The 25,283-nt window shown below is 38.8% G+C and overlaps 1 protein-coding gene across 1 annotated transcript in view; it reads left to right on the top strand.

Moving 5' to 3' along the window:
* The window catches only part of TTC27 (tetratricopeptide repeat domain 27), a 196,288-nt gene that overhangs the window by 56,092 nt on the left and 114,913 nt on the right, over positions 1–25,283 (top strand). Inside the window, exon 10 of the mRNA XM_055253546.2 lies at positions 20,131–20,244. Coding sequence (XP_055109521.1) covers positions 20,131–20,244 — 114 coding nt within the window. The remainder of the gene's footprint in view (positions 1–20,130; positions 20,245–25,283) is intronic.

The following is a 25,283-nucleotide window of genomic DNA, read 5'->3' as shown; positions in this document are numbered from 1 at the left end:
TGATTAACTGTGCCAAAGTTTACTGGAATGATGGTGAAATCTCTTTTTTGGAGAAATTTTTGCCAGTGTTTTCATTTTGGTGTGGCAGGTTGAAATATATATGAAATATGCTGGGAAAATGTTTTAATTTAGCAAAGTCAGAAACTTGTCCTAAGAGGAATAGCTTTACTTGTTTAAGGTTGCTGTTACGTGGTGCTATTTCTGAGATATTATGTCTGCATGTTTCAGGAAAGCTGAGTCAGAGTAAAAATAACCCATATTGTTTTAGAGAGCCATTTATGTTGTATCAGCTTGATAATTTAAAATTAGCTGTTATCTACATTATTTCCCTTCAGATGAGCCACGTCAGTGACATTCAGTAATGTTTTTAATTTCCTTTTATTGTTGAAAATGGGAACAATTTAGTTAATTCATACAGGTTTTTCAGTTTTCCTTGGCAAAGGTTTGTTTAGCCTGGGCGGGGTAGCTCATGCCTGTAATCCCAGCACTTTGGGAGGCCAAGATGGGCAGATCACAAGATCAGTAGTTTGTGACCAGCCTGGCCAACATGGTGAAACCCTGTCTCTACTAAAAATACAAAAATTAGCTGGGTGTGGTGGTGCACGCCTGTAATCCCAGCTACTCAGGAGGCTGATGCAGGATAATCGCTTGAACCCGGGAGGCAGAAGTTGCAGTGAGTTGAGGTCGCGCCACTGCACCCCAGCCTGGACGACAGAGTGAGACTCTGACTCGAGGGGAAAAAAAAAAAGTTTGTTTAAATGAATGTGAATTGATACTGGCAGCTTGCCTTTTGACTCTACCTGAAGCCCCTAGGTCTCTGTAAATGAAAGAAGGAAAAAGATCTTTGGAAGTTAATACATTATATTTTATGTATTTTCTTGTTCTGCTATTGACTTTAAAGCTATTTAATAAATACTTATCTACGATCATAACATAGTTTGCTAATCCGTTTTACAGATCAAAATGATTGCCCATTTTTCTTCTAGGGAATTACTCATTTCTTAATTGTAATTTATTAAGATAGGAAATATAACTGTTACTGCTTGTACTTTTGATAGTTTGTTACTAGAGTTAATTACTTCAGAATTACCTCACAGTATAGAGGAACAAGCACAGTGAGACTTAAGCAAAATAAAATGAACAAAACTGTACTTACACATGCCATAGTCAGCCTGGTGAAAAGAAAACATAAAGAGAATGTCTCGACAGCAACCAACCAAAAAAAAAAAAAAAAAAAGACATTAAATAAGAGGAAACAACTGCAAATACCTTCACCTTCTCATTGAAACTAATTGCCCTGCTTTGCCTTTTCCTTTTTTTTTTTTTTTTTTTTATATTAGATGGAGTCTTGCTCTGTCCCCCAGGGTGGAGTGCAGTGGCACAATCTTGGCTTGCTGCAACCTCTGCCTCCTGGTTCAAGTGATTCTCTTGCCTCAGCCTCCCGAGTAGCTGGGATTACAGGCATGCACCACCACACCCAGCTAATTTTTGTATTTTTAGTACAGATAGGGTTTCACCATGTTGGCCAGGCTGTTCTGGAACTCCTGGCCTCAGGTGATCGGCACTTCTTGGCCTCCCAAAGTGCTGGGATTGCAGGCATGAGCCACTGCACCCAGCCTGCCTGTTCCTTAAGTTCTCTTACAAATTAGAAATGACATGGGGACTGATTGCTTTTCTTTTGTCTTCTACAGTTAACCATGTCTTGAGGTTAATGCTTATTAGAATTTCCCTTCTGGCCCACTGTTACTGGACTTTAATTCCCATTGTCAACAACTATAAAATTGGATAATATATCATGACCAAATAGTGTTTACCCCAGGAATACAAAATTGGTTTAACATGAAACAATGCAACTCACCTTATTAATAGAGCAAAGGAGAAAAACCAAATGATTATCTTAATAGAAACAGAAAAGCCTTTGACAAAATTCAACACCTTTCATTATAAAAACTCTTAGTAAACTAGGAATAGAAGAGAATATCAACCTGATTAAGTGCATCTAGCTAAAATCATTATTGGTGAAAAGTAGTCTTTCCCCCATAAGCTCAGAAAAAAGGGAAGATTGTCTGCTTTCTTCACTTCTCTTCTTGTCGAACTAGAATCCCAGTAGTGCAATAGATAAGAAGAAGATATGAAGAAATAAAAGGTATACAGTTTGGAAATTAGGATATAAACTACCTTTATGCATAGATGACATGTTTATATCATAGAAAAACTCTTAAGAATGAGCATGAAAGCTACTAGAGCTAACAAGCAAGTTCTTAGAATACAAGGTCAACATAAAAAAGTCAATTATACTTATATTTGCTAGCAATACTTGGGAAAATAATTTTAAAATCATTTGCAATAGCCTTAAGTAAATCAAATATTTACAAATAATTGCAACTAAAATGCAAGACCTCTATGCTGAAAATGACAAAGAATACTGAGAGAAATTAAAGATTATCTAAATAAATGGATTTACCATATCCGTGGGTTGGAAGGCTCAATATGTTGAATTCACAATTCTTGTAAAATTGAGCTTCAAATTAAATCCGTAGCAATCAGAATCCCCGTAGGCATTTTTTTTTATTTGCAGAAATTGACATGCTGATTCTAAAATTCATTTGGAGGACTTCTGCTTCTGTAGTGGTTCCTTTTTTTCTGAGACATGGTCTCACTCTGTCACCCAGGCTGGAGTGCAAAGGCACAATCTCAGCTTACTTCTGTCTCCTGGGCTCAAGCGTTTGTGCTGCCTCAGCCTTCCGAGTAGCTGGGATTACAGGCGTGAACCACCACGCCTGGCTAATTTTTTTGTGTTTTGGTAGAGATGGAGTTTTACCATATTGCTCAGGGTGGTCTTGAACTCCCAGGCTCAAGTGATCCACCCACCTCAGCCTCCCAAAGTGCTGGAGTTACAGGCGTGAGCCACCATGCCTGGCTGTTTCTGTAGTAGTTCTGATTGGAACTATCCTTCTGCAGGAAGAAATTACCAACTGTGGGCAAGATGCAAAAACAAAATATCTAACTACCTGGTGATACTGGGGAATGATCAAAGGCAGAAAGATTCTGGAGATTACTTTTTTGCTTGGAGGAAGGGAATGCCATTGGGTGATTTTATTTTTAGGTTTCTTTTGTGTGTGTGTGTGAGATGGAGTCTCACTCTGTCGCCCAGGCTGGAGTTCAACGGTGCAATCTTGGCTCACTGCAACCTCTGCCTCCTGGGTTCACGCAATTCCTGTGCCTCAGCCTCCCGAGTAGCTGGGATTACAGGCATGCACCACTACACCCAGCTAGTTTTTGTACTTTTAGTATAGAAATGGGGTTTCACTGTGTTGGCCAGGCTGGTTTCAAACTCCTGACCTCAGGTGATCTGCCTACCTTGGCCTCCCAAAGTCTGAGATTACAGGCATGAGCCACTGCACCTGGCCATTTCTTGGTATTTTCTAACATATTTAGAAGGCATGCAAGGGTGAACAAGTGATCCTATATGGTTGCAAAGTTTCTACATTTTATGTGAAGGATTAGACTATTGATTTTCCACTATTATAGGTTGTGAAAAACTAAAGATATTATTATTCTAGAGCAACCACTTAAAAATGCAAAGGCATCTGGCTAAAAATCCAGTAAGAAGTCAAGGTGGCAACCTAAAATATATTCAGATTATTTAAAAAGAAGGCAGGAAAAGCAGCATAATGGAACAACAACAAAAAAGGGTAAAATGGTATATTTAAACCCAGTCATATGAATAATTATATTAAATGCTAATGGATAAATACTCCAAATAAAAGTCAAAGATTGATAATGGAATTAAAAAGCAAGACACAACTATATGCTTCCTGGAAGAGATGTACTTTAAATGTAAAGACTCAGGTGGGTTCATAATAAATGGATGGAAAATATTATCCCATGAAAACAGTAAGTATAACAAGGCTAGATTTGCCAAATTATTATAAAGTAAAATGGGCTTCATTACAAAGAATACTTTCCAGAGGCAGAGAGGACAACTTTATAATAATAAAGGGATTATTTATCAGGAAGACATAGTAATTATAAATATGTATGTATCTAATAATGACTATACAGTACATGAAACAGAAATGGATAGAACTAAGTTGAAAAACAGGCAATGTCACAATCATAGTTGAATATTTTAACACCCCTCTGTCAGCAATTGTTAGAACAACTTGGCAAACAGCAAGTAAATACATAGATAAATGGCAACACTATCAGCCATTTTGACTGAATTGATGTTTATGGAGTACACTTAGAATACATGGTCTTTTCAAATGCATGTGGTAAATGCAGCAAGACCATATACTGGGACATAAAACAAATCTCCATAAATGAAAGAATGAATAAATTAAGAAATTGTTTACATGTAGTATATAGTTTTTCCATAGATTACATATAGTACTTAGTTTTTTCCATAATTAAATGACATCAATAACTATTGCATATCTAGAAAAACCCCAGATGTTTGTAAACCAAACAATTAAACTGCGTATTTTATCCATGGACCACAGAAGATAACAGAGAAGAAATTTATATGTGAAGGTCAGTCATGAAGTTAAATCACTGATCTCAATGTTACAAAGTTTTCCTTCTATCTTTTCTTCAAGTAAAATTGTTATAACATTGGGTAGTGAAGAAATTTGAGCTAGGACACTAAGTGCATGAACCATAAAAGAAAAAGAGTGATAAATTGGACTTTATTAACATTAAAACTTTCTGCTTTTTGAAGACAACATTAAGAAAATGAAAACACCAGCCATAGACTAGGAGAAAATATTTACACTGCATGTATCTCACAAAGGACTTTTACTTAGGATAAAGACCCCTTTCAACTCAATAGTAGAAACCAACCAATTAAATATGGATAAAATATTTGGACAGACACTTGAAGAAAGAGATATGCATGGCCAAAAGGAGCTTGAAAGATGTGTAATAACATTAGTCATCAGAAAAATGCAAGTTAAAACCACAACAAGATACCACTATACATTACTGAAAAGACTTACATAACACTCTGTGGGGTAGTTAGAACATACAATGCTAGTGGTAATGTAAAATGTCACAACTGCTTTGGGACACAGGTTGGCATTTTCTTATAAAGTTAATCATCAATTGCTTCTCCAGGTATTTAGCCATGAGAAATGAAAGTATATGTCCTCACAAAGAGTTGTACACAAATACTCGTGTCTGTTTTATCCATAATAGCTTAAAACTGGAAACAACCCAAGTGTCCGTCAAAACAAATGAATGATAAACTGCCGTGTATCCCTCTGATGAAATAATAACAATAAAAAGTTATGAAATACTGATAAATGTAACAGCATGGATGAATCTCAGGCACATTATCATGAGTTAAAGAAGCCAGGCTGTATGATTCCATTTAATGAAAATTCTAGAATAGCAAAACTACTTTGTAATGACAGAAAGTAGATCACAGATTGATTACAAAATGTTGCAAGGGAACATTTTAGGATGATGAGCAATTTCTATAATTTGATTTAATAGTGGTTATATAGGTGTATGCATTTGTCAAAACAGGTCACAATACTGAATATGGATTTTATTTATCTGTCATATACTTCACTAAAGGGAAGAATGCACATGAACAGATTCATTTAGAGCTATACTATTTAAGATTATCAATATAGATTTGGGTTTCAATATTGATTATTCTGTGCCACCAGTTTCAGAAGTACAACACAAACTATTCAATTTGCCTAATTATTAAGTGGAAAAAATGTAGGAGAACAAATTCCCAATAGGAAATTGCTTGGTGTTCACATTCATTAAGAAGCTTACTGCTTTTTCGAAGCAAAATCAAGCTAGTTTTCCCCATATATTTTTGGAAACCTGCAAGTAAAAGAAACCCCAAATTTAATTGGAGGAATATACTGTTTAGGGCTCAAGTTGGGGGTACTTTTGACCCTTTCATTTAACACAGATTATTGATATAGAAAAAATATTTGTTGAATTGCAATTTTTTCCCCTTTGTGATTGAGAGTCAACAGAAATAACAAATAGAAAGATAGCTAGGATGAATGTAAAATCTTAAGATTTCTTAGCACAAGAGACTTGTATATAGAATAGCATAGGTAATTGAAATAAAGTGAAGTATTAATATATGATTTCTAGCAACTTGTGTTAATCGATATAAAAATAGGTAATTAGTAGAATTTATTTTAAGTCTGTAAACACTGTTTTAAGTAGAATCTATATCTGGTATGGAAAGTAAACTATTGGTCATGTGGCAAAACATTAACATTTGGGGAATTGGGTGAAGGATATACAGTAAGCCCTTGCTTAAGGTCATCATGAGTAGGTTTTTGGAAACTGACTTGAATCAAGACAGTGTACAATAGGTCCTCGAGTAACATTGCTTGCTTTAACAATGATGAGGAAAAAAACATGGTTTTGTTATTGAACATTTTGCTTAAAGTCTCCTGAATGCAGAGGTTTTTCTTTTTTGAGGAAAGCAAGTCACCAGCGGATTGATCACTGGTGTCTTTGCTGTCTATATGAAAATTTGCATAGCAGAGAGAGTTTTAAAAGCTTAATGGCAGAAGATCCAGAGTCTCAAAATTTGTCAAGCATGCTACTAGATGTTGTAGAAAAAATAAAGGCATAAAGCCTGGGACTTGCCTTCATGGAATTTTTAATTTAGCCCAGTCAGATAAATTTATGAAGCTCTACTTAGCAATACTAGGCAGTTTAAACTACAAATCGATAGCACAGATAAAGATATCCCCTAGTTGCTAAGAAAGGAAGACAGGATTTAGGACTGAGTAGTCCAAGAAGGCTTTGTTCACTAAGGGAGGACTTGAGTTGGAACTTGAACAACAGATAGGGTTTAGATGGAGTGATATAGCATAAGCAAAGGCAAGGAGATGGGAGAATGTAAGTTGTATTTGGGTCCTTTTGTTGAGGGTAATAGTGAGACTTAGGGAAAAATAGATTTGAAAAAGTTTTTAAATGACCTACCTAGCAAGGATAGGGGATTTGGGCTGCTCTTCCACTTCTACTGGGAATTATTTATAGATTAAACTTGGAATTTTAAACTTATTGTCATTTGCTACTGATTTCAAAAATGAATGCTCTTTTAAGTAGATAATTAAAAAGCGGGGATACTTCTGCTTTTTATAGTATTTCTTTGTTCCTTGCTTTGGAAGATCAGCATGACCTGGGTGGGCATCGTTCAATTTGGCTTTAGTGTAGCCAAACAATCATGCACAAGGAGAGCTCTGAGCTGGCTTTGATTTATGTATGGAAAAAGCAGCTATCTGAAAGCACCTTCAGTGTTTAAAGGAGTAGCCTGGTTGTACGTCATCTAAAGGGATCCTAGTGACCTTTGGAAGAAGATTATTTGAAACGTGCAGTGATAAGAATGAAAAGGAAATTTGTTTTTAATAGAAACGACACTCTAGATCCTCTTTGATGATGGTACAGAATTTTCTTTGCTACTTTTCTGGGGCATGAGGGAAATGCCCATACAGTGGGAAATTGCTAGCGGAATAAAATAATAAGTCTTTCTTGTGTACATATATAGCTAGTCATCATATGAATATTTACTTGTTTTTTTTGAGACAGAGTCTCTCTCTGTTGCCCAGGCTGGAGTGCAATGGCGCAATCTCGGCTCACTGAAACCTCCACCTCCCAGGTTCAAGTGATTCTCCTGCCTCAGTCTTCCAAGTAGCTGGGATTACAAGCACACGCCACCGCGCCCAGCTAATTTTTGTATTTTTAGTAGAGACGGGGTTTCACCACATTGGCCAGGCTGGTGTTGAACTCCTGACCTCAGGTGATCAATCCACCTCACCCTCCCAAAGTGCGGGGATTACAGGCGTGAACCACTGCGCCCGGCCTGCATCTCTTAATCTTTAATGAATACTTCTCTTTTGTTCTCAAAATATCCTCTTACACACCTTATCAACAATTGCTGAAGTGAATTGATTTTTTAATTTATAAAACATTATAACTATAAATAAAATAGAGTTGATTTCACTATTCACAACAATCATAAAAATATTAAAACTATATGAAAAATTATATACTCGTAAAAGTTTACTGGCTCAGTGAGCCACCTTTTATAGATTTTGGTCAATGAGAGATAAGAAATTAGAGAACTTTTCTTAAGACAGGCACGCAAATGTTATCACTCCTTTGTGAGTGGTTACTGGCCTTTGTTTTGATGTGTAAAAGTGGCAGAAATTCCATCTCATGGATAAGTACATGGTTGCATATGGCGTGAGGTTCTTCAGCAGTGTGCTAATTCTGAATGTGGGGATTTTCTTTTTTAATTTTTTTTTTTTTTTTGTAGAGACAGGTCTCCCCATGTTGCTCAGCCTGGTCTTGAACTCCTGGGCTCAAGTGTTCTGCCTGTCTCAGCCTCCCAAATTGCTGGGATTACAGGCGTGAGCCACCACACCCAGCCATGAAAGCAGGGAGTTTTGAATCCACCAGCTTTTTTAGGGTTCTTTTTCAAACCCATTTTGATTTTTAACCAAATACTTATAACTTAGTGAGCTGATATTTCATCAAATTACCACAGTTAATAGAATCCATGGTTAAAAATAAGATAGCATTTACAACTATATAATTCCACATGAAGTACCTAGAGTAGCCAAAATTCATAGAACCAAAAAGCAGAACGGGTTGCCAGGGGTTGGGGGAAGGGGGATTGGGAGTTGTTTAATGAGTATAGAGTTTCAGCTGCAAGATGAAAGGAGTTCTGGAGACTGGTTGTACAACAATGTGAATGTACTTAACATTACTTGTGTGTTTAAAAATTGTTAAAATGGTATATTTTATGTTATATGTATTTTACCACCGTTTTTAAAAATTAAAAAGAGAAAAGCATTTGTAATAGTGTCAAAAACCGTCAAATTCCTAGGAATAAACTATCAAAAGATTTATAAGATCTCTATACTAAAAATCTGATGGGGCACGGTGGCTTACACCTGTAATCCCAGCACTCTGGGAGGCTGAGGTGGACAGATTACTTGAGGTCAGGAATTCAAGACCAGCCTGGCCAACATGGTAAAATCTTGTCTTGGCTAAAAATACAAAAATAATTAGCCAGGTGTCATGGTAAACGCCTGTAATCCTAGCTTCTTGGGAGGCTGAGGCAGGAGAATCGCGTGAACCCAGGAGGCAGAGGTTGCAGTGGGCTGAGATCGCACCATTGTACTCCAGCCTGGGTAACAGAGTGAGACTCTGTCTCAAAAAAAAAAAATCTATAAAACATAATTAAGATAAATTAATGAAGATGTAAATAAACGGAGTGATATGTCTTGTTCATGAGGACTTCATGTTTTAAAATTTCAAGTCTTTCCAAATTAACCTACAAATTAATACAATCCTTAAGAAAGTCCCAGAACTTTGAATTTGTTGTTTTTATTGTTTCTATTGTTTTTTCATGAAACTAAAGCTGACTTTGAAATTCATATGGAAATGCAGAGGACTAAGGATATAGCTCAGGCAGTCTTGAAGAACAGAGCTGGAGGGGAGGACTTCTGTTGTCAGATAGCAAGACCTGTTTTAAGACAGTGCTCATCAAATTGGGGTCCCTGGACCAGCAGCATGAGCATCACCTGGGAGCTTGTTAGAAATGGAATTTCTCCGGCTCCACCCTAAACCCTGTTCAGTCAGAACCTTTGAGGTTGGAGCCAAGAACTCTGTGTTTTAACAAGCTCTTGAGGTTATTTTTATGCTCTTTAAAAACACAGAATTAAGACATTTTGACACAAGGAAATAGAAATCAACCAGTAGTCTAGAAACAGATCCATACATACACAGTTCATGTGATTTATGGCAAAGGTGGAGTTGTGATACAGTGAGGAAGGATAGACTTTTCAATCAATATTACTAGATAATTTATATACGTATAGGAAAAATGGGCATCTTACCCCTACATCATACTGTATATAAAACATAATTCCAGATAGATCAAATATATAAAAGTGAAAAGCAAAACTATAAAGCTCTTAGAGGATGAATGTTGGAGAACATCTTTGAGACCTTAGGACAGTCAAACAGGACAGTAAAGCTCTAACAAAACAAAAAATGATATGCTGGACCATAGTTAGCACTTCTTTTTATGAAAAGATACTATTACTGTTGTAAAGCACTTAGACTACTGCCTGACCAGCACATAGAATGTGTTATATAAGTGTTTATTAAATAAAACTAATAAATAAAATAAATAACAAAACAGCAAAAACAGGAAACTTGTATCCAGAACAAATAAAATTCTGGTTAGAACCACCGTTGTAGAGGCTTTTGCAGTTGAGTAGTTACTGCATTTTTCTCAGAACAAGAGGCTAACTCTCTAGTTGTCAGCCTTTTGGTAATCTCTGTTATTTAGGACCAGTTTCAGAGCAAACTGTTCAGAAATTTTCATAGCATTTCTGAGAAATGATTATGAATTATTGGAATAAAAATATGAATTATAAGAATTAACATGTATTTTATATCTTCATAAAAATGTGTCCTTTGGGGAGAAATAATTAAAAGTAAAGTGTTTACTATAACTATACAGAAACATATCAGAGCCTTTTCATGTGCTAAAATAACCCAGCTTTTGGGAAAAAAATTCTGAAATTTGGGAGCGTTGTATATATGCATACTGGATACTTCATACAAAATATTATTAGTAGCCAGGTCTAGTGGCTCATGCCTGTAATCCTAGCACTTTGGGAGGCCAAGACAGGAGGATCACTTGAGGCTAGGGGTTCGAGACCAACCTGGGTAACATTGTAAGATCCATCTCTATTTAAAAAAAAAGAGAAATTATTAGTGACTTAAAAAAACGAATGAAATATTTTTCATTACTTTTATAGTATACTATAATTACTATAATTACACTTTGGGTGTAATTATATTTCTGTCTTTATATGTTCTGTTTATGTTTTTAGCAATACTAAATTTGATGTAAGATTGCTATATTTTTTTGTTGCTGTTGAGACAAGGTCTTGCTCTGTTGCCCAAGCTGAAACGCACTGGTATGAACACAGCTCACTGCAGCCTGGACCCCCCAGGCTCAAGAGATCTTCCTGCCTCAGCCTGTCAAGTAGCTGGTACCAGAGGTGTGCACTGCCACACTGGGTTAATTTTTTTTATTTTTTATTTTTTCTAGAGACAGGGTCTTGCTGTGTTGCTTAGGCTGATCTCAAACTCCTGGGCTCAAGCAATCCTCCTGTGTTGGCCTCCCAAAGTGCTGGGATTACAGGTGTGAGCCACTATGCCCTGCCTGCTCTGTCTTTTTAAGGATTTTAGCAGTAGTGGTTTTGTAAAATACATATTTTTTTATATATATAACACAAAATGTACCATCTTAACCATTTTTAAGGGTACAGTTCAGTGGCATTAAGTACATTCACAGTGTTGTGCAACCATCGGTATTATCCATATGCAGAACTTTTTCAGCTTTCCAAACTCTGTATCCATTAAACAATAACTCCCTTTCTCCCCTCCCTTTAGCCCTTGCAACTACCATTCTACTTTCTATCCCTATGAGTTTGACTACTCTAGGTACCTTATTTAAAGGGAATCATAAAATATTTGTTCTTTTGTAGGCCGGGCGTGGTGGCTCATGCCTGTAATCTCAACACTTTGGGAGGCCAAGGCGGGTGGATCACCTGAGGTCAGGAGTTCAAAACCAGCCTGGCCAACATGGTGAAATGCCATCTCTACTAAAAATATAAAAAATTAGACCAGGCGCGGTGGCCCACGCCTATAATCCCAGCACTTTGGGAGGCCAAGGCAGGCAGATCACGAGGTCAGGAGTTCAAGACCAGCCTGGCCAATATGGTGAAACCCTGTCTCTACTAAAAATACAAAAAGTAGCCATGTGTGGTGGTGCGCGCCTGTAGTCCCAGCTACTCGGGAGACTGAGGCAGAAGAATCACTTAAACCCTGGAGGCAGAGGTTGCAGTGAGCCGAGATCATGCCACCACACTCCAGCCTGGGTGACAGAGCAAGGCTCTATCTCAAAAAAAAAAAAAAAAAAAAAAATAGCCGGGTGTGGTGGCGGGTGCCTGTAGTCCCAGCTACTTGGTAGGCTGAGGCAGGACCATTACTTGAACCCTCGAACCCAGGAGGTGGAGGTTGCAGTGAACCGAGATGGTGCCATTGCACTCTAGCCTGGGCAACAAGAGCAAAACTCCATCTCAAAAAATAAAATAAAAGAAAAAATAAATAAACAAAAATACGAAAATTAGCCAGTCGTGGTGGCATGCACCTGTAATCCCAGCTACTTGGGAGGCTGAGGCAGGAGAATTGCTTGAACCTGGGAGGCGGAGGTTGCAGTGAGCCAAGATTGCACCACTGCACTCCAGCCTGGGTGACAGAGCGAGACTCCACCTCAAAAAAAAAAAAAAAAAAAAAAAAAAATTGTTCTTTTGTGACTGACTTCACTCAGCATGGTGTCCTCAAAGTTCATCTGTGTTGTGTATATCAGAATGCTATTCCTTTTTAAAGTGGATTGATACTCTGTTGTTTCTATACCACATTTTCGTTTATTTTATTTATTTTTTATTTTTTGAGACAGAGTTTCGCACTGTCGCCCAGACTAGAGTGCAGTGTTGCGATCTCGGCTCACTGCAACCTCTGCCTCCCAGGTTCAAGCAATTCTCCTGCCTCAGCCTCCCGAGTAGCTGGGATTCCAGGCGCCCACCATCACGCCCAGCTAATTTTTTTGTGTGTTTTTAGTAGAGACTGGGTTTTACCATGTTGCCCAGGCTGGTTTCAAACTACTGACCTTAAGTGTTCCACCTGCTCCGGCCTCCGAAAGTGCTAGGATTACAGCTGTGAGCCACCACACCCAGCCTATATCACATTTTATGATCCTTCACAAACATTTGAGTTGTTTTTGCCTTTTGGCTATGTGTATAATGCTGCCATGAATATTGGTGTGCAAATATCTGACTTCAGTTCTTTCAGGCATGACCCAGAAATGGAATTGCAGAATCATGTGGAGTACTATATTTAATTTGGAGAGCATTTTTTCTAATGCCTAGATTTACTTTTTTCATACAAAGATAGCATAAAATATCTTCTACAGAACATAGAGCAGTCACTAAAAGTTTTACAGCTCCTGTTATTCCCTGATGCATTTGATTTTCCACTCACAGAATTAGTGAGTAGCCGATGGGCGTGGTGGCTCACACCTGTAATCCTAGCACTTTGGGAGGCCAAGGTGGGCTCATCACTTGAGCCCAGGAGTTCGAGACCAGCCTGGGCGAAACCCTGTCTCTACAGAAAATTAAAATAATTAGCCAGGTGTGGTGGCAAGTACCTGTAGTCCCAGTTACCCAGGAGGCTGAGGCAGGAGAATCACTTGAGCCTGGGAGGCGGAGGTTGCAGTAAGCTGAGACTGCACCACTGCACTCTTGCCTGGGCAATAGAGTGAGACCCTGTCTCCAGAAAAACAAACAAAAAGAAATAGTGGGTAGCTAGAATTCTATGGTAATAACAAATTATATCAGCTTATATTTAGGTCCATGTTTTCAGTCACTCATTGCCTCTTATTATCAAGGCTGAAACTCTGTGCTTATTTAACCTCTTAATATGTAAGACACCATTCCAAATCTGTTAAGTCACAATTTGGTGTTTTCAACGTCTTCTTTTATCTTTACCAATTTTTGGTATCTGAGCAGTTTAGCTGTTCTCAAGTAAACTTCTTTCTTACACTTTTACTGAACAGTAAAGAAATGTGTTTATAAGATATTTCAGTAAATATGAAGTTTGTAATAATTGCATTATAATGTTAAAATAGAAAATAACCACAATTCAACAAAGATGATCTTAGGAATTTGTGACCTTATTTTCCCTTCATTACTACAGAATTTTGGAGGTAGTTGGTTAACTTTTAGTCTACATTTTTCTCTTTATGGATAAGACATCTTTAGTCTCACAGAGCTTAACCTGCTTATTCAAGGGCACATAGATAATGGCTGGGACGGTAGAGGAATTCAAGATAGTTTAGGAAAGAATTAATTTTTTTGTTTTGGAGACAGTCTCACTCCGTCACTCAGGCTGGAGTGCAGTGGAATGATGTTGGCACACTGCAACCTCTGCCTCCTGGGTTCAAACGATTCTCAGGCCTCAGCCTCCTGAGTAGCTGGAATTGTAGGTGTGCACTACCACACCCAGCTAATTTTTGTTATTTTTAATAGAGATGGGGTTTCACCATGTTGGCCAGGCTGGTCTTGAATTCCTGACCTCAAGTGATCCGCCTGCCTCAGCCCCAAAAGTGGCCACTGTGCCTGGCCAGTAATAATTAATCTTAATTTGTAGATTTTTACAAAGCATGCTAACACATTATGTTGGTACCTTATTATATTATTACTTGCCATGAAGCAAATAGAATATTATGATTATTATTTTTGATACAGGGTCTCACTCTGTTCAGCCCAGGCTGGAGTGCAGTAGCGTGATCATGGCTCACTGCAGGCTTGACCGGACACAAGTGGTCCTTCCACTTCAGCCTCCTGAGTCGTTGGAACTACCCGCACATGCCACCACACCCAGCAAATTTGATAAATTTTTTTGTAGAGACAGGGGCTTGCTATGCTGCCCAGACTGATTTCAAACTCCTGGTCTCAAGTGATTCTCCTGCTTCAGCCTCCCGAAGTGCTGGGATTACAGTTGAGCCATCTCACCCAGCCATAAAGTTTTTTTTTTTTTTTTAGAATTTGGAATGTGTGTTGTCTTAAAGAAAAAATATTTTAAGTAGTGTTTAAGTTTCTGAGCTGCCTTACAAAAGTCTATATAAACCCCAGATTGCCTAGGTCATAGTAATAAAAGTATTATGTCACGATAGCTAGTTATTATTTACAATGTTTTGTCCTTGGGAGCATATGTTCCCAATTCTATCTAGGGAATGCCCAAAAAAAGAATCGATTAGGTGGATTTCCATGAGCACCAGTCACTGTTAGTTTACTTTTCTGTTTCAGAAGAACCACCTTTGTATGCCCTTGTCCCTTTGTAAAAGAAGACAAAAGAAAAGTCTCTTTCTTTGTCCCACTTTTTATCCCTTTCTTGCAATGTACCAGACAGATGTAAGGTACTAGGAATCAAATAGCTGGGACATCTGCCCTGGAGGAACCAAACTAGATGCAGTGATAGAGAATCACTGGATAGAGATGGAGTCACTTAGATGAGGTGGTTGAGAAGGCTCCCTCACAAAGTGACATTTAGGCCAAGACCTAAATGAGACAGAGCCAGCCTTGTAGGCATTGGGTGATCACTTCTCAAGTTCTAAATTGAATGGAAATAAGAGCAGTAACCCCCTATTGGGGGGCATGGTGAAGACTGAATTAACTCTATCCAGATGTTTGTGTAGATTATGGCTTGAGCTCTCACCAGCTGGGGTTGGCCTGCTGCTTAGGTAGGTTAGATTGGTGTTCTCTCCATTGCATTTGGTTGCTGACATTTTTTAAAAATGCCATTTTCTAATAAGTCAATAGAGCTTCATAAATCAACATATCTCCTGTTTAGTTTTCTTCTTACTTACCCAATGTCCCATGTTATGATCAATTCTTACTTCATGGGCAGCAGTGTTTTATAAAATATATTGAATATAGCCTATGTGCAATCGCTTCCTTTCAGAAAGACTTTCTCAAGTCTTTATATCTCCCAGCCAAATAGACATCAATCATTAACATTCTTCAGTGATGCTATTATCCAGTTAGTTCCTTCTTTAAAGCTTTTCAAATGTCTGTCAGATTGTATCTTATTTTCAGTGTTTAGTGAGAATGTTTTGGTTGACCTTCAAATAAAAATCTTAGGCAAGCCTCTTGTTCTCATACCAGTGTAGAAAACAGTGTGTCTTTGTTATCTAAGGAAGATATTTCATCCCTTTGCTGTGCAAGCGTTTGGGACAACCTTTTTAAAGGTGGGTTTAACTCTGACAAGCCCATGGGCTGAGCTGGTCTGTGCACTGCACCATTGTTGCTGGCAGAATGATCAGTGTGGTTGGAAGGTGAGCACCGTTGCCATGCCCACTCCAGAGAGGGATTTTCTGTTAAGGGTGAGTGTAAACGCTGGAGGAGGAGAGCTCCTGGAGGGGCCAGATGTGCTTTTCAGTGGGAACTCTCATAGGCTCCATTAAGCTTTACTTATTCTTACTTACTTAATGCTCCCAACTCTGTGAGAGATGGGAATGCTACTCCAATTTTAGAGAGGAGGAAAGTGAGACACCCAGGGAGGTCAAGTAACTTCCCCAGGTCACTTGGTGGGGCTGGGATGCCTCTCAATCTTTCACTCTGCAGACTTTTCCCACTGTTTTACAGAGCCTTTTCCTCAGTACTCTTCCATTCTGTTGTCATGGGATTATAGATGATAATCCCTTTAATAAGATGAAAAGAAAATAAAGGCAGTAATGTGACCTGTTGTGGGTAGTGGAATCAGTTTTGCAGATTTACCTAATGAGAAAAGTCCTTTCCTTTGAAAATTCTTTTTCTTTTTTTTTTGACATAGTTTTACTCTTGTTGCCTAGATTGAAGTGCAATGGCGCAATCTCGGCTCACTGCAACCTCCACTTCCCAGGTTCAAACGATTCTCCCGCCCCAGCCTCCTGAGTAGCTGGTTTCACAGGCACGCGCCACCACGCCCAGCTTATTTTTTGTATTTTTATTAAAGACTGGGTTTCATCACGTTGGCCAGGTTGGTCTCGAACTCCTGACCTCAGGTGATCCACCCGCCTCAGCCTCCCAAAGTGCTGGGATTACGGGTGTGAGCCATCACGCCCTGCCTGAAAATTCTTGAGATCACATTTTATAATAAAATCTGACAAGTAGTGTTGTACATTTTAAAGAATTAGTGTTTTTTAATGTCTTCTCTTTCATATTTTTATAGGGCCATATGCACCTATTTATGTTGGTAAATTCATTCTTTTTGTAGATTTAAGTTAATGGAGGCCAACGAGATAAGGTTACACATTAAATCTTGTAAACTGTATTTCAAGGGGATGAAAATATTTTAATTTGCAAAGTTAATTATAGAAGAGTAAGATTAGAATATATATTTTATGGGGGCAGGGATCCTGTCTGTTTTGTTTGCTATTCTGTCCTTAGGGCCTAGTATACACTGCCATGTAGGGAGTAGGTGCTCAAGTGAATTAATGAACAAATTTCACTAAGGTTATGTTCTTTTGATTCTTCTCTCTTATTCATGTATTCTTTACGTACTCCTCTTCCTTCACCATCTCCAAGTCCTCTTTTTACATTACTCTACTTTCTAATGTTTCTTTGGTAGTATCATCCATGTCCAGGAAGTAGTCATATCTTAATTTAGCTATTTAAATGAGCACAAGTTTATTTAGAGAAAATGTTATAAAATAATATAAAGGTGTTCTGGGACTTAGGATACCAAGTGTTAGTACCAGCTTTTGCTATTAATAGAGGTGTGACATTGAGCAGGTAATTTAACCTATTGGTGCTTCATTTTCCTCTTGATTGTAAGGGGGTTGGTCTAGATTAGAGGTTAGTTGGTCTAGATTAGAGGTTAAAAATTCAAGTGCCTATAGGAGTCAGGCAGGTAATAAAAATGAGTGAAATGAACTGTAAGGAGTCATAGGCTGAAGGACTTCTTGCTAACCTTTAATGAGAGTTTGGAGTTATGAATGAGTTTGATAAAAGACAAATACTTACTTTATCTTAGCCTAATCGTTCTTTTTTTTCTTTTTTCTTTTTTTTAATCATTCTTTTTATTATTATTATACTTTAAGTTTTAGGGTACATGTGCACAATGTGCAGGTTTGTTACATATGTATCCATGTGCCATGTTGTTTTTCTGCACCCATTAACTCATCATTTAGCATTAGGTATATCTCCTAATGCTGTCCCTCCCCCCTCCCCCCACCCCACAACAGTCCCCAGAGTGTCATGTTCCCCTTCCTGTGTCCATGTGTTCTCATTGTTCAATTCCCACCTATGAGTGAGAACATGCGGTGTTTGGTTTTTTGTCCTGGCAATAGTTTACTGAGAATGATGTTTTCCAGTTTCATCCATGTCCCTACAAAGGACATGAACTCATCATTTTTTATGGCTGCATAGTATTCCATGGTGTATATGTGCCACATTTTCTTAATCCAGTCTATCGTTGTTGGACATTTGGGTTGGTTCCAACTCTTTGCTATTGTGAATAGTGCCGCAATAAACATACGTGTGCATGTGTCTTTATAGCAGCATGATTTATAGTCCTTTGGGTATATACCCCGTACCATAACAGAGACATAGATCAATGGAACAGAACAGAGCCCTCAGAAATAATGCTGCATATCTACAACTATCTGATCTTTGACAAACCTGACAAAAACAAGCAATGGGGAAAGGATTCCCTATTTAAAACATGGTGCTGGGAAAACTGGCTAGCCATATGTAGAAAGCTGAAACTGGATCCTTTCCTTACACCTTATACAAAAATTAATTCAAGATGGATTAAAGACTTACATGTTAGACCTAAAACCATAAAAACCCTAGAAGAAAACCTAGGCAATACCATTCAGGACATAGGCATGGGCAAGGTCTTCATGTCTAAAACACCAAAAGCAATGGCAACAAAAGCCAAAATTGACAAATGGGATCTAATTAAACTAAAGAGCTTCTGCACAGCAACAGAAACTGCCATCAGAGTGAACAGGCATCCTACAAAATGGGAGAAAATTTTTGCAACCTACTCATCTGACAAAGGGCTAGTATCCAGAATCTACAATGAACTCAAACAAATTTACAAGAAAAAAACAAACAACCCCATCAAAAAGTGGGCGAAGGACATGAACAGACACTTCTCAAAAGAAGACATTTATGCAGCCAAAAAACACATGCAAAAATGCTCATCATCACTGGCCATCAGAGAAATGCAAATCAAAACCACAATGAGATACCATCTCACACCAGTTAGAATGGCAATCATTAAAAAGTCAGGAAACAACAGTGCTGGAGAGGATGTGGAGAAATAGGAACACTTTTACACTGTTGGTGGGACTGTAAACTAGTTCAACCATTGTGGAAGTCAGTGTGACGATTCCTCAGGGATCTAGAACTAGAAATACCATTTGACCCAGCCTAATAGTTCTTAAAGTTGGCTACACTTGAGAATTACCTGGGGGGTATTTTAAAAAACACTGATGCCAGCCTGGGCAACATAGGGAGATCCTGTCTCTACAAAAAATAAAATAAAATAAATTAGCTGGGCATGGTGGTACAGGCCTGCCATCCAAGCTACTTGGGTAGCTGAGGTGGGAGGATTGCATGAGCTCAGGAAGCCGAAGTTGTAGCTTGCCGTGATCATGCCACTGCACTCCAGCCTCAGTGACAGAGTGAGATCCTGTCTCAAAAAAAAAAAAAAAAAAAAAAAAAAAAAAAAAAAAGCCAGCCACCAAAACTGACGCCCACATTCTGCTCTCAGGGATCTGATATACTTTTAGAATACCAAGCTTCCCAGGTACTTCTAATGAGTAGCTAGATTTTCAGTGATTAATTGTACTCTAAGATGTTTTCCAAACCTGACTTTTGGAAACAAGAGAAGGACCAAGGATGGCATCAACTTTCAGATAAATAAACAGGTCTTTCTCCTTTATTTGTAGTAATCTTTACCGAAAGTAATTGTTGTGGATGATACCCAGAGACAATATCAGATTCCAAGTTATCATCAAAGAGAGTTTAAATTGTGCTCATTATACCAAGGAGTCAGTGTTTATCATAGTACATTTTGTCCCTGTTTTCACTTATCCAGTACTTTCACTTTGTTTCCCACTACATTTGTGATCATACTGGATGATTTCTACTATATTCTCTGAGTAATGGTGGTCACAGCTTTCTCTGGGGTTACATTTTAGTGTGTGCATATTTGGTTTTGATATAGGCCAGTCTTTGTTAAGATGCCCCTTCTAGGAATGCATTTTCATTAAAATTGGAGACTCCCTACCCTAACAAATGCCAGAAAGCATTCTCATATGTTTTAGAATGATTTCTGTAATACACATTGAGAAAAAGAGAACTTTCTGTTAACTGGGAAGATTTTCAAATCTGTGTTTAACTGTACCCTGATATTTTGGAAGAATTAATTTTGTCCTATTTAGAATGAGATCACCTAGCTTATCTCTTTTCTATGTTTTTTTCCTCCCGCTTCTATCAGTGTTTGCTTTCACAACCAAAGTTCTGGGCCATTCAGACATCAGCCTTGATCCTCCGGACAAAACTTGAGAGAGGAAGCACACGCCGAGTGGAACGGGCAATGAGGCAGACACAGGTAGGAATTAATGTGGCAATTTGTGTGCGTCTTCCAACTCTCTATTGCTATCAATAAGCATACATGTTTGTTATGAATGAAAGAATGAAATGGCTTACATTTTACTCAAATAATTTGTTACTGTTTAGAGAATAAGTTCTATAGTTTAACTTCTTGGTTCCAAAGTCCAGCTCTGTGACTTAGCAGCTCTGTGAACTAGGTATTTAACCTCTCCAAACCTCATTTTCATCATCTGTAAAAGAGGTTAATAATAATAACAGCACTTAGGCTGGGTGCAGTGGCTCACGCCTGTAATCCCAGCACTTTGGGAGGCCAAGGCAGGTGGATCATGAGGTGAGGAGACCAGCCTGGCCAACATGGTGAAACGCCGTCTCTACTAAAAACACAAAAATTAGCCAGGTGTGGTGGTGGGTGCCTGTAATCCCAGCCACTCGGGAGGCTGAGGCAGGAGAATCGCTTGAACCCTGGAGGCAGAGGCTGCAGTGAGCCGAGATCGTGCCATTGCACTCCAGCCTGGGCGACAAGAGCAAGACTCCGTCTCAAATAATAATAATAATAATAATAGCACTCACAGGTTTATGGTGAGCATTAAAAGAGACAATATAAGAATTAATAAATAAAGATATGCAGCCCCATAGGTATGGGTTGTATAAAGAAATAAAATTCATCCTGATGCAAAAAATATTCATAAACTAACCACATGTAAGATTAATCCATATTCAGGTACCGTTCTTCATTTAATGCTAATGTTTATTCCTATCCAGTGAGTCAATAGCATTTAGTCTCTTTTACACATTTTCTCATAAACTATCCATGATGCAAATTTATTACCAAGAAAAATGGAAAATCTTACAATAGATGTAGGATTTCGTAATGTCAATGTCTTAGTCTGTTTGTGCTGCTACAACAATATACCTGAGACTAGGTAATTTATAAAGTACTGAAATTCATGTTCTCACAGTTCTGAAGGCTGGAAAGTCTAAGATCAAGGTGCTGGCAGATTCGGTGTCTGGTAAAGCCTCATTGCTCATGGATGGCACTGTTTAGGTGTTCTCATATGACAGAAGAGTGGAAGAGAGTGAACCCATCCTTTTACACCATTTTATAAGGGCCCTAGTCCTGCTTATGAGGGCTCTGCCCTCAGGACTTAATAATTTCCTAAACATCCTACTGCCTAATACTTTCATATTGGCCATTAAGTTTCAACATATATATTTTGGAGGACACATTCAGACTATAGTAATTAATGAAAGTGATCTTTTTTTACTTTTTTTTGACATAGGGTCTTACTCTGTTGCCCAGGTTGGAGTGCAGTGGCACAATCTCAGCTCGCTGCAACCTCTACCTCTGGGATCCAAGCAATTCTTATACCTCAGCTTTCTGAGTAGCTGAGATTACAGGCGTACACCACCATGCCCGGCTAATTTTTGTATTTTTAGTAGAGATGGAGGTTTCACCATGTTGGTCAGGCTGGTCTCAAACTCCTGGCCTCCAGTGATCTGCCCGCCTCTGCCTCCCAAAGTGCTAGGATTACAGGTGTGAGCCACTATACCCGGCCAAAAATTTATTTTTATTTTATAAAAATTTCAAACCTACGTAAAAGTCGTAAGAGCAGTATGAAGAATTCCCATGTGCCCTTCACCGTGAGATCCCATTTAGGCCTTATCAATTTGTCCTCATAACGTCCTTTGTAGCACAGGGATCCAAGCCTGGCATTTCACTGTCATGTCCTCTCAGACTCCTTTATTCCAGAACAATTCCTAGTCCTTTTTTGACCTTGATGGGTTTGATGCTTTTGAAGATTATGGGCTAGTTATTTTGGAGACTGCCCTTCAGTGTGAGTTTGTCTGATGTTTCCTCATGATTTGATTCAGGTCATAGAATTTTGGCTGTCGTATTATAGAAATGATGTAGTATTCTTCTCCCCTCAGGTGGTACATGATATTCACTTATCCTGTCACTGGGGATGTTATCTGATCATTCAGTAAGCTTGTGTTTGTGAGATTCCTCCCCAAGTAAAGTTACTCTTTTCCCATTGTAATTAATAAACATTTTCAGGAAGTGATATAGTTTGGGTATTTGTCCCCTCCATATCTCTTGTTGGAATGTGATTCCCATTGTTGGAGATGGGGCCTGGTGGGAGGTGTTGGGGTCATGGGAGCAGACCCCTCATGAATGTCCTAGTGCCCTCCCCACAGTAATAAGTGACTTCTCCCTCTGTTAGTTCATGTGAGAGCTTGTTTGAGAGAGCCTGGCTTCTCTTTTGTTTCCTTTCTTGCCATGTGATCCACTTGCTTCCCTTCCCTTCTGCCATGACTAAAAGCTTCCTGAAGCTTCATCAGTAGCTGAGGTACCATGCTTGTACAGCCTGCGGAACCATGAGCCAAATAAACATCTTTTCTTTATAAATTACCAAGCCTCAGGTATTCTTTTATAGCAACACAAAACAGATTAACACAGGGTGTTAACTTTGAGACCGTCTGGTTTGTCATCTAACTTTCACCCATAGGTTTTAGCATTTATTCTTTTGTTTTTACATTTTTATTTATTTATTTTTTACTTGCCACTATACTAATGAGGAGGTTTTAGCATTTAAAAAGATGTATATATTTATTCATTTATTTCTTAGAGACAGGGTCTTGCTCTGTTGCTGAGGTTGGAGTGCAGTGGTGCAATCATTGCAGCCTTTGCCTCCTGTGCTCCAGTATTCCTCCTGTCTCAGCCCTCAGCCTTACCACTAGTTAGGGCTACAGGTGCATGCAACTGTGCCTGGATAGTTTTTTAATTTGTCATATGGGACTCTCACTATGTTGTCCAGGCTGGTCTCGAACTCCTGACCTCCAGCAATCCTCCTGCCTTGGTCTCCCAAAGTGCTGGGGTTATAGGCAGGAACCACTGTGCCTGACCTGGTTTTATTATTTATTGATGTATCTTCTCTGCATAAGTTAGCATTATGTATGGCCAAGTGGGAATTTTCTAATTCCATGATTATTTAATAATTTTTTAATTGGTATTCTACTGTAAGGAAGAGCTTTCTCTTCTCATTTATTTTTCCATGTATTTATTTACTTGATTGTGGACTCATGGATTCCTGTTTTATTTTATGGGGTGTAATCTTACATTATCATTACTTATTTACCTTACTCTTTTTTTTTTTTTTTTTTTTTTTTTGAGACAGAGTCTCGCTTTGTCACCCAGACTGGAGTGCTGTGACATGATCTCGGCTCACTGCAACCTCTGCTCCCTGGGTTCAAGCAATTCTCCTGCCTCAGCCTCCCGAATAGCTGGGATTACAGGTGCCCGTCACCACACCCAGCTAATTTTTGTATTTTTAGTAGAGACAGGGTTTCACCATGTTGGCCAGGCTGGTCTTGAACTCCTGACCCCAAGTTATCTGCCCACCTTGGCCTCCCAGAATGTTGGGATTACAGGCATGAGCCACTGCGCCTGTCCTATCTTATTCTTAACTTATTATTGTGACGAAATTTTAGCCCATTTGGATAGGTATTAAGCATATTATTTGTTGCTGTATTAAAAATAAATCCACAGACAAAATGCTGTGATAAAAACAGAAGTGGGTTTTCTCTGTCAGAGAATGCTAATTTTAAAACCTCAACATCTGTTCTCCCTGCTCCCCTGCCTTTTTGTTTTTGAGACAGAGTTTCACTCTTGTTTCCCAGGCTGGAGTGCAGTGGTGCAATCTTGGCTCACTGCAACCTCCGCTTCCCAGGTTCAAGCGATTCTCATGCCTCAGCCTCCTGAGTAGCTGGGATTACAAGCACACACCGCCATGCCCAGCTAATTTTGTATTTTTAGTAGAGACAGGGTTTCACCATGTTGGCCAGGCTGGTCTTGAACTCCTGACCTCAGGTGATCCACCTGCCTCGACCTCTCAAAATGTTGGATTACAGGCGTGAGCCACCGCGCCTGGCCCCCTTCTTTATTTTAGTAATAGAACCTCCTGAATTTTATCCAGGCACATGACTTCCTGTCCTCTTTTGCAGGTTGGAGAGGCCAGGTGACTAAGTTGTGAACAGTAGGATGTGGATGAATTGATATATACCGCTTCTGGGTCATACGCTTAAAAGGGAATGTGTGCTCTCCTGGCACTTTGTCCCTTCCCATTGGCTGGGAAATCAGGAGAACTGGGCTGCCAGCTTAGACCAGAGATGTTTTGAAGGTGGCTGAGCCCTTTTAGCAGTTCTGAGCCATTCATTGTTTTAGTCTATTTTCTGCTGTGATAACAGGGTACCATAGACTGGGTAATTTATAAAGAAAAGAAATTTATTTCTTATGGTTTTGGAGACTGGGAAGCCCAAGAGCATGGTGTCAGGATGTGGTGAGGGTCATCCCCTGGCAGAAGGGTAGGAGGCAAAAGGAAGTATGTGCAAGAGAGAGAGCTCCGTTTTATAACAAAGCCACTTCCATGGTAATTAACCCACTCCCATGGTAACAGCATTAATCCATTCATGAGGGTACAGCCCCCACTTCCCGCCACTGTTGCATTGGGCACCAAGTTGCCAACACATGAACTTTTAGAGGACACATTCAAACTATAGCACTGTTGAATTTATAAATGAAAGAGAACCAGAATTCTGTCTTGCTCAAGTCTACTTTTTGATCTTTTTGTTAGAGCAGTTTAGTCTATATCCTAATTAATATTCCCTTATTCCACAGTTTAAAAAAAAAAACGAATGAAGTATATTTTATTAATTTCTAGAACTAAAAATATTTCTGATGGCCACCTCACTAAGTTTAGGGCATTCTATTGATGCTTCTTAGAAATACAAATATTATTCCTTAGGTTTTGTATATTCCATAGCTCTGTCCACTGAGAAGGGCCTAGAAGCATTTACACCTCAGTAGCAACAAGCACATCTAGTGCCAGATTTTATTTTTTAAGTATCATTCTTCAATAATAGGTAGCAGAGCTCCTTGGATAGATGGCTGGTTTTAGGATTGGGGCACCTGGGGCAGGGAAAATCATGAGCCTGGAACTTCTTGTAGTGCCAGAAAGTAAGGTAGTACTTAACCAAAAA

This window comes from Symphalangus syndactylus, chromosome 18, assembly GCF_028878055.3.
Source record: "Symphalangus syndactylus isolate Jambi chromosome 18, NHGRI_mSymSyn1-v2.1_pri, whole genome shotgun sequence".
Classification (NCBI taxonomy): Eukaryota; Metazoa; Chordata; class Mammalia; order Primates; family Hylobatidae; genus Symphalangus; species Symphalangus syndactylus.
This window is presented reverse-complemented; position numbering and strand designations above follow the sequence as displayed.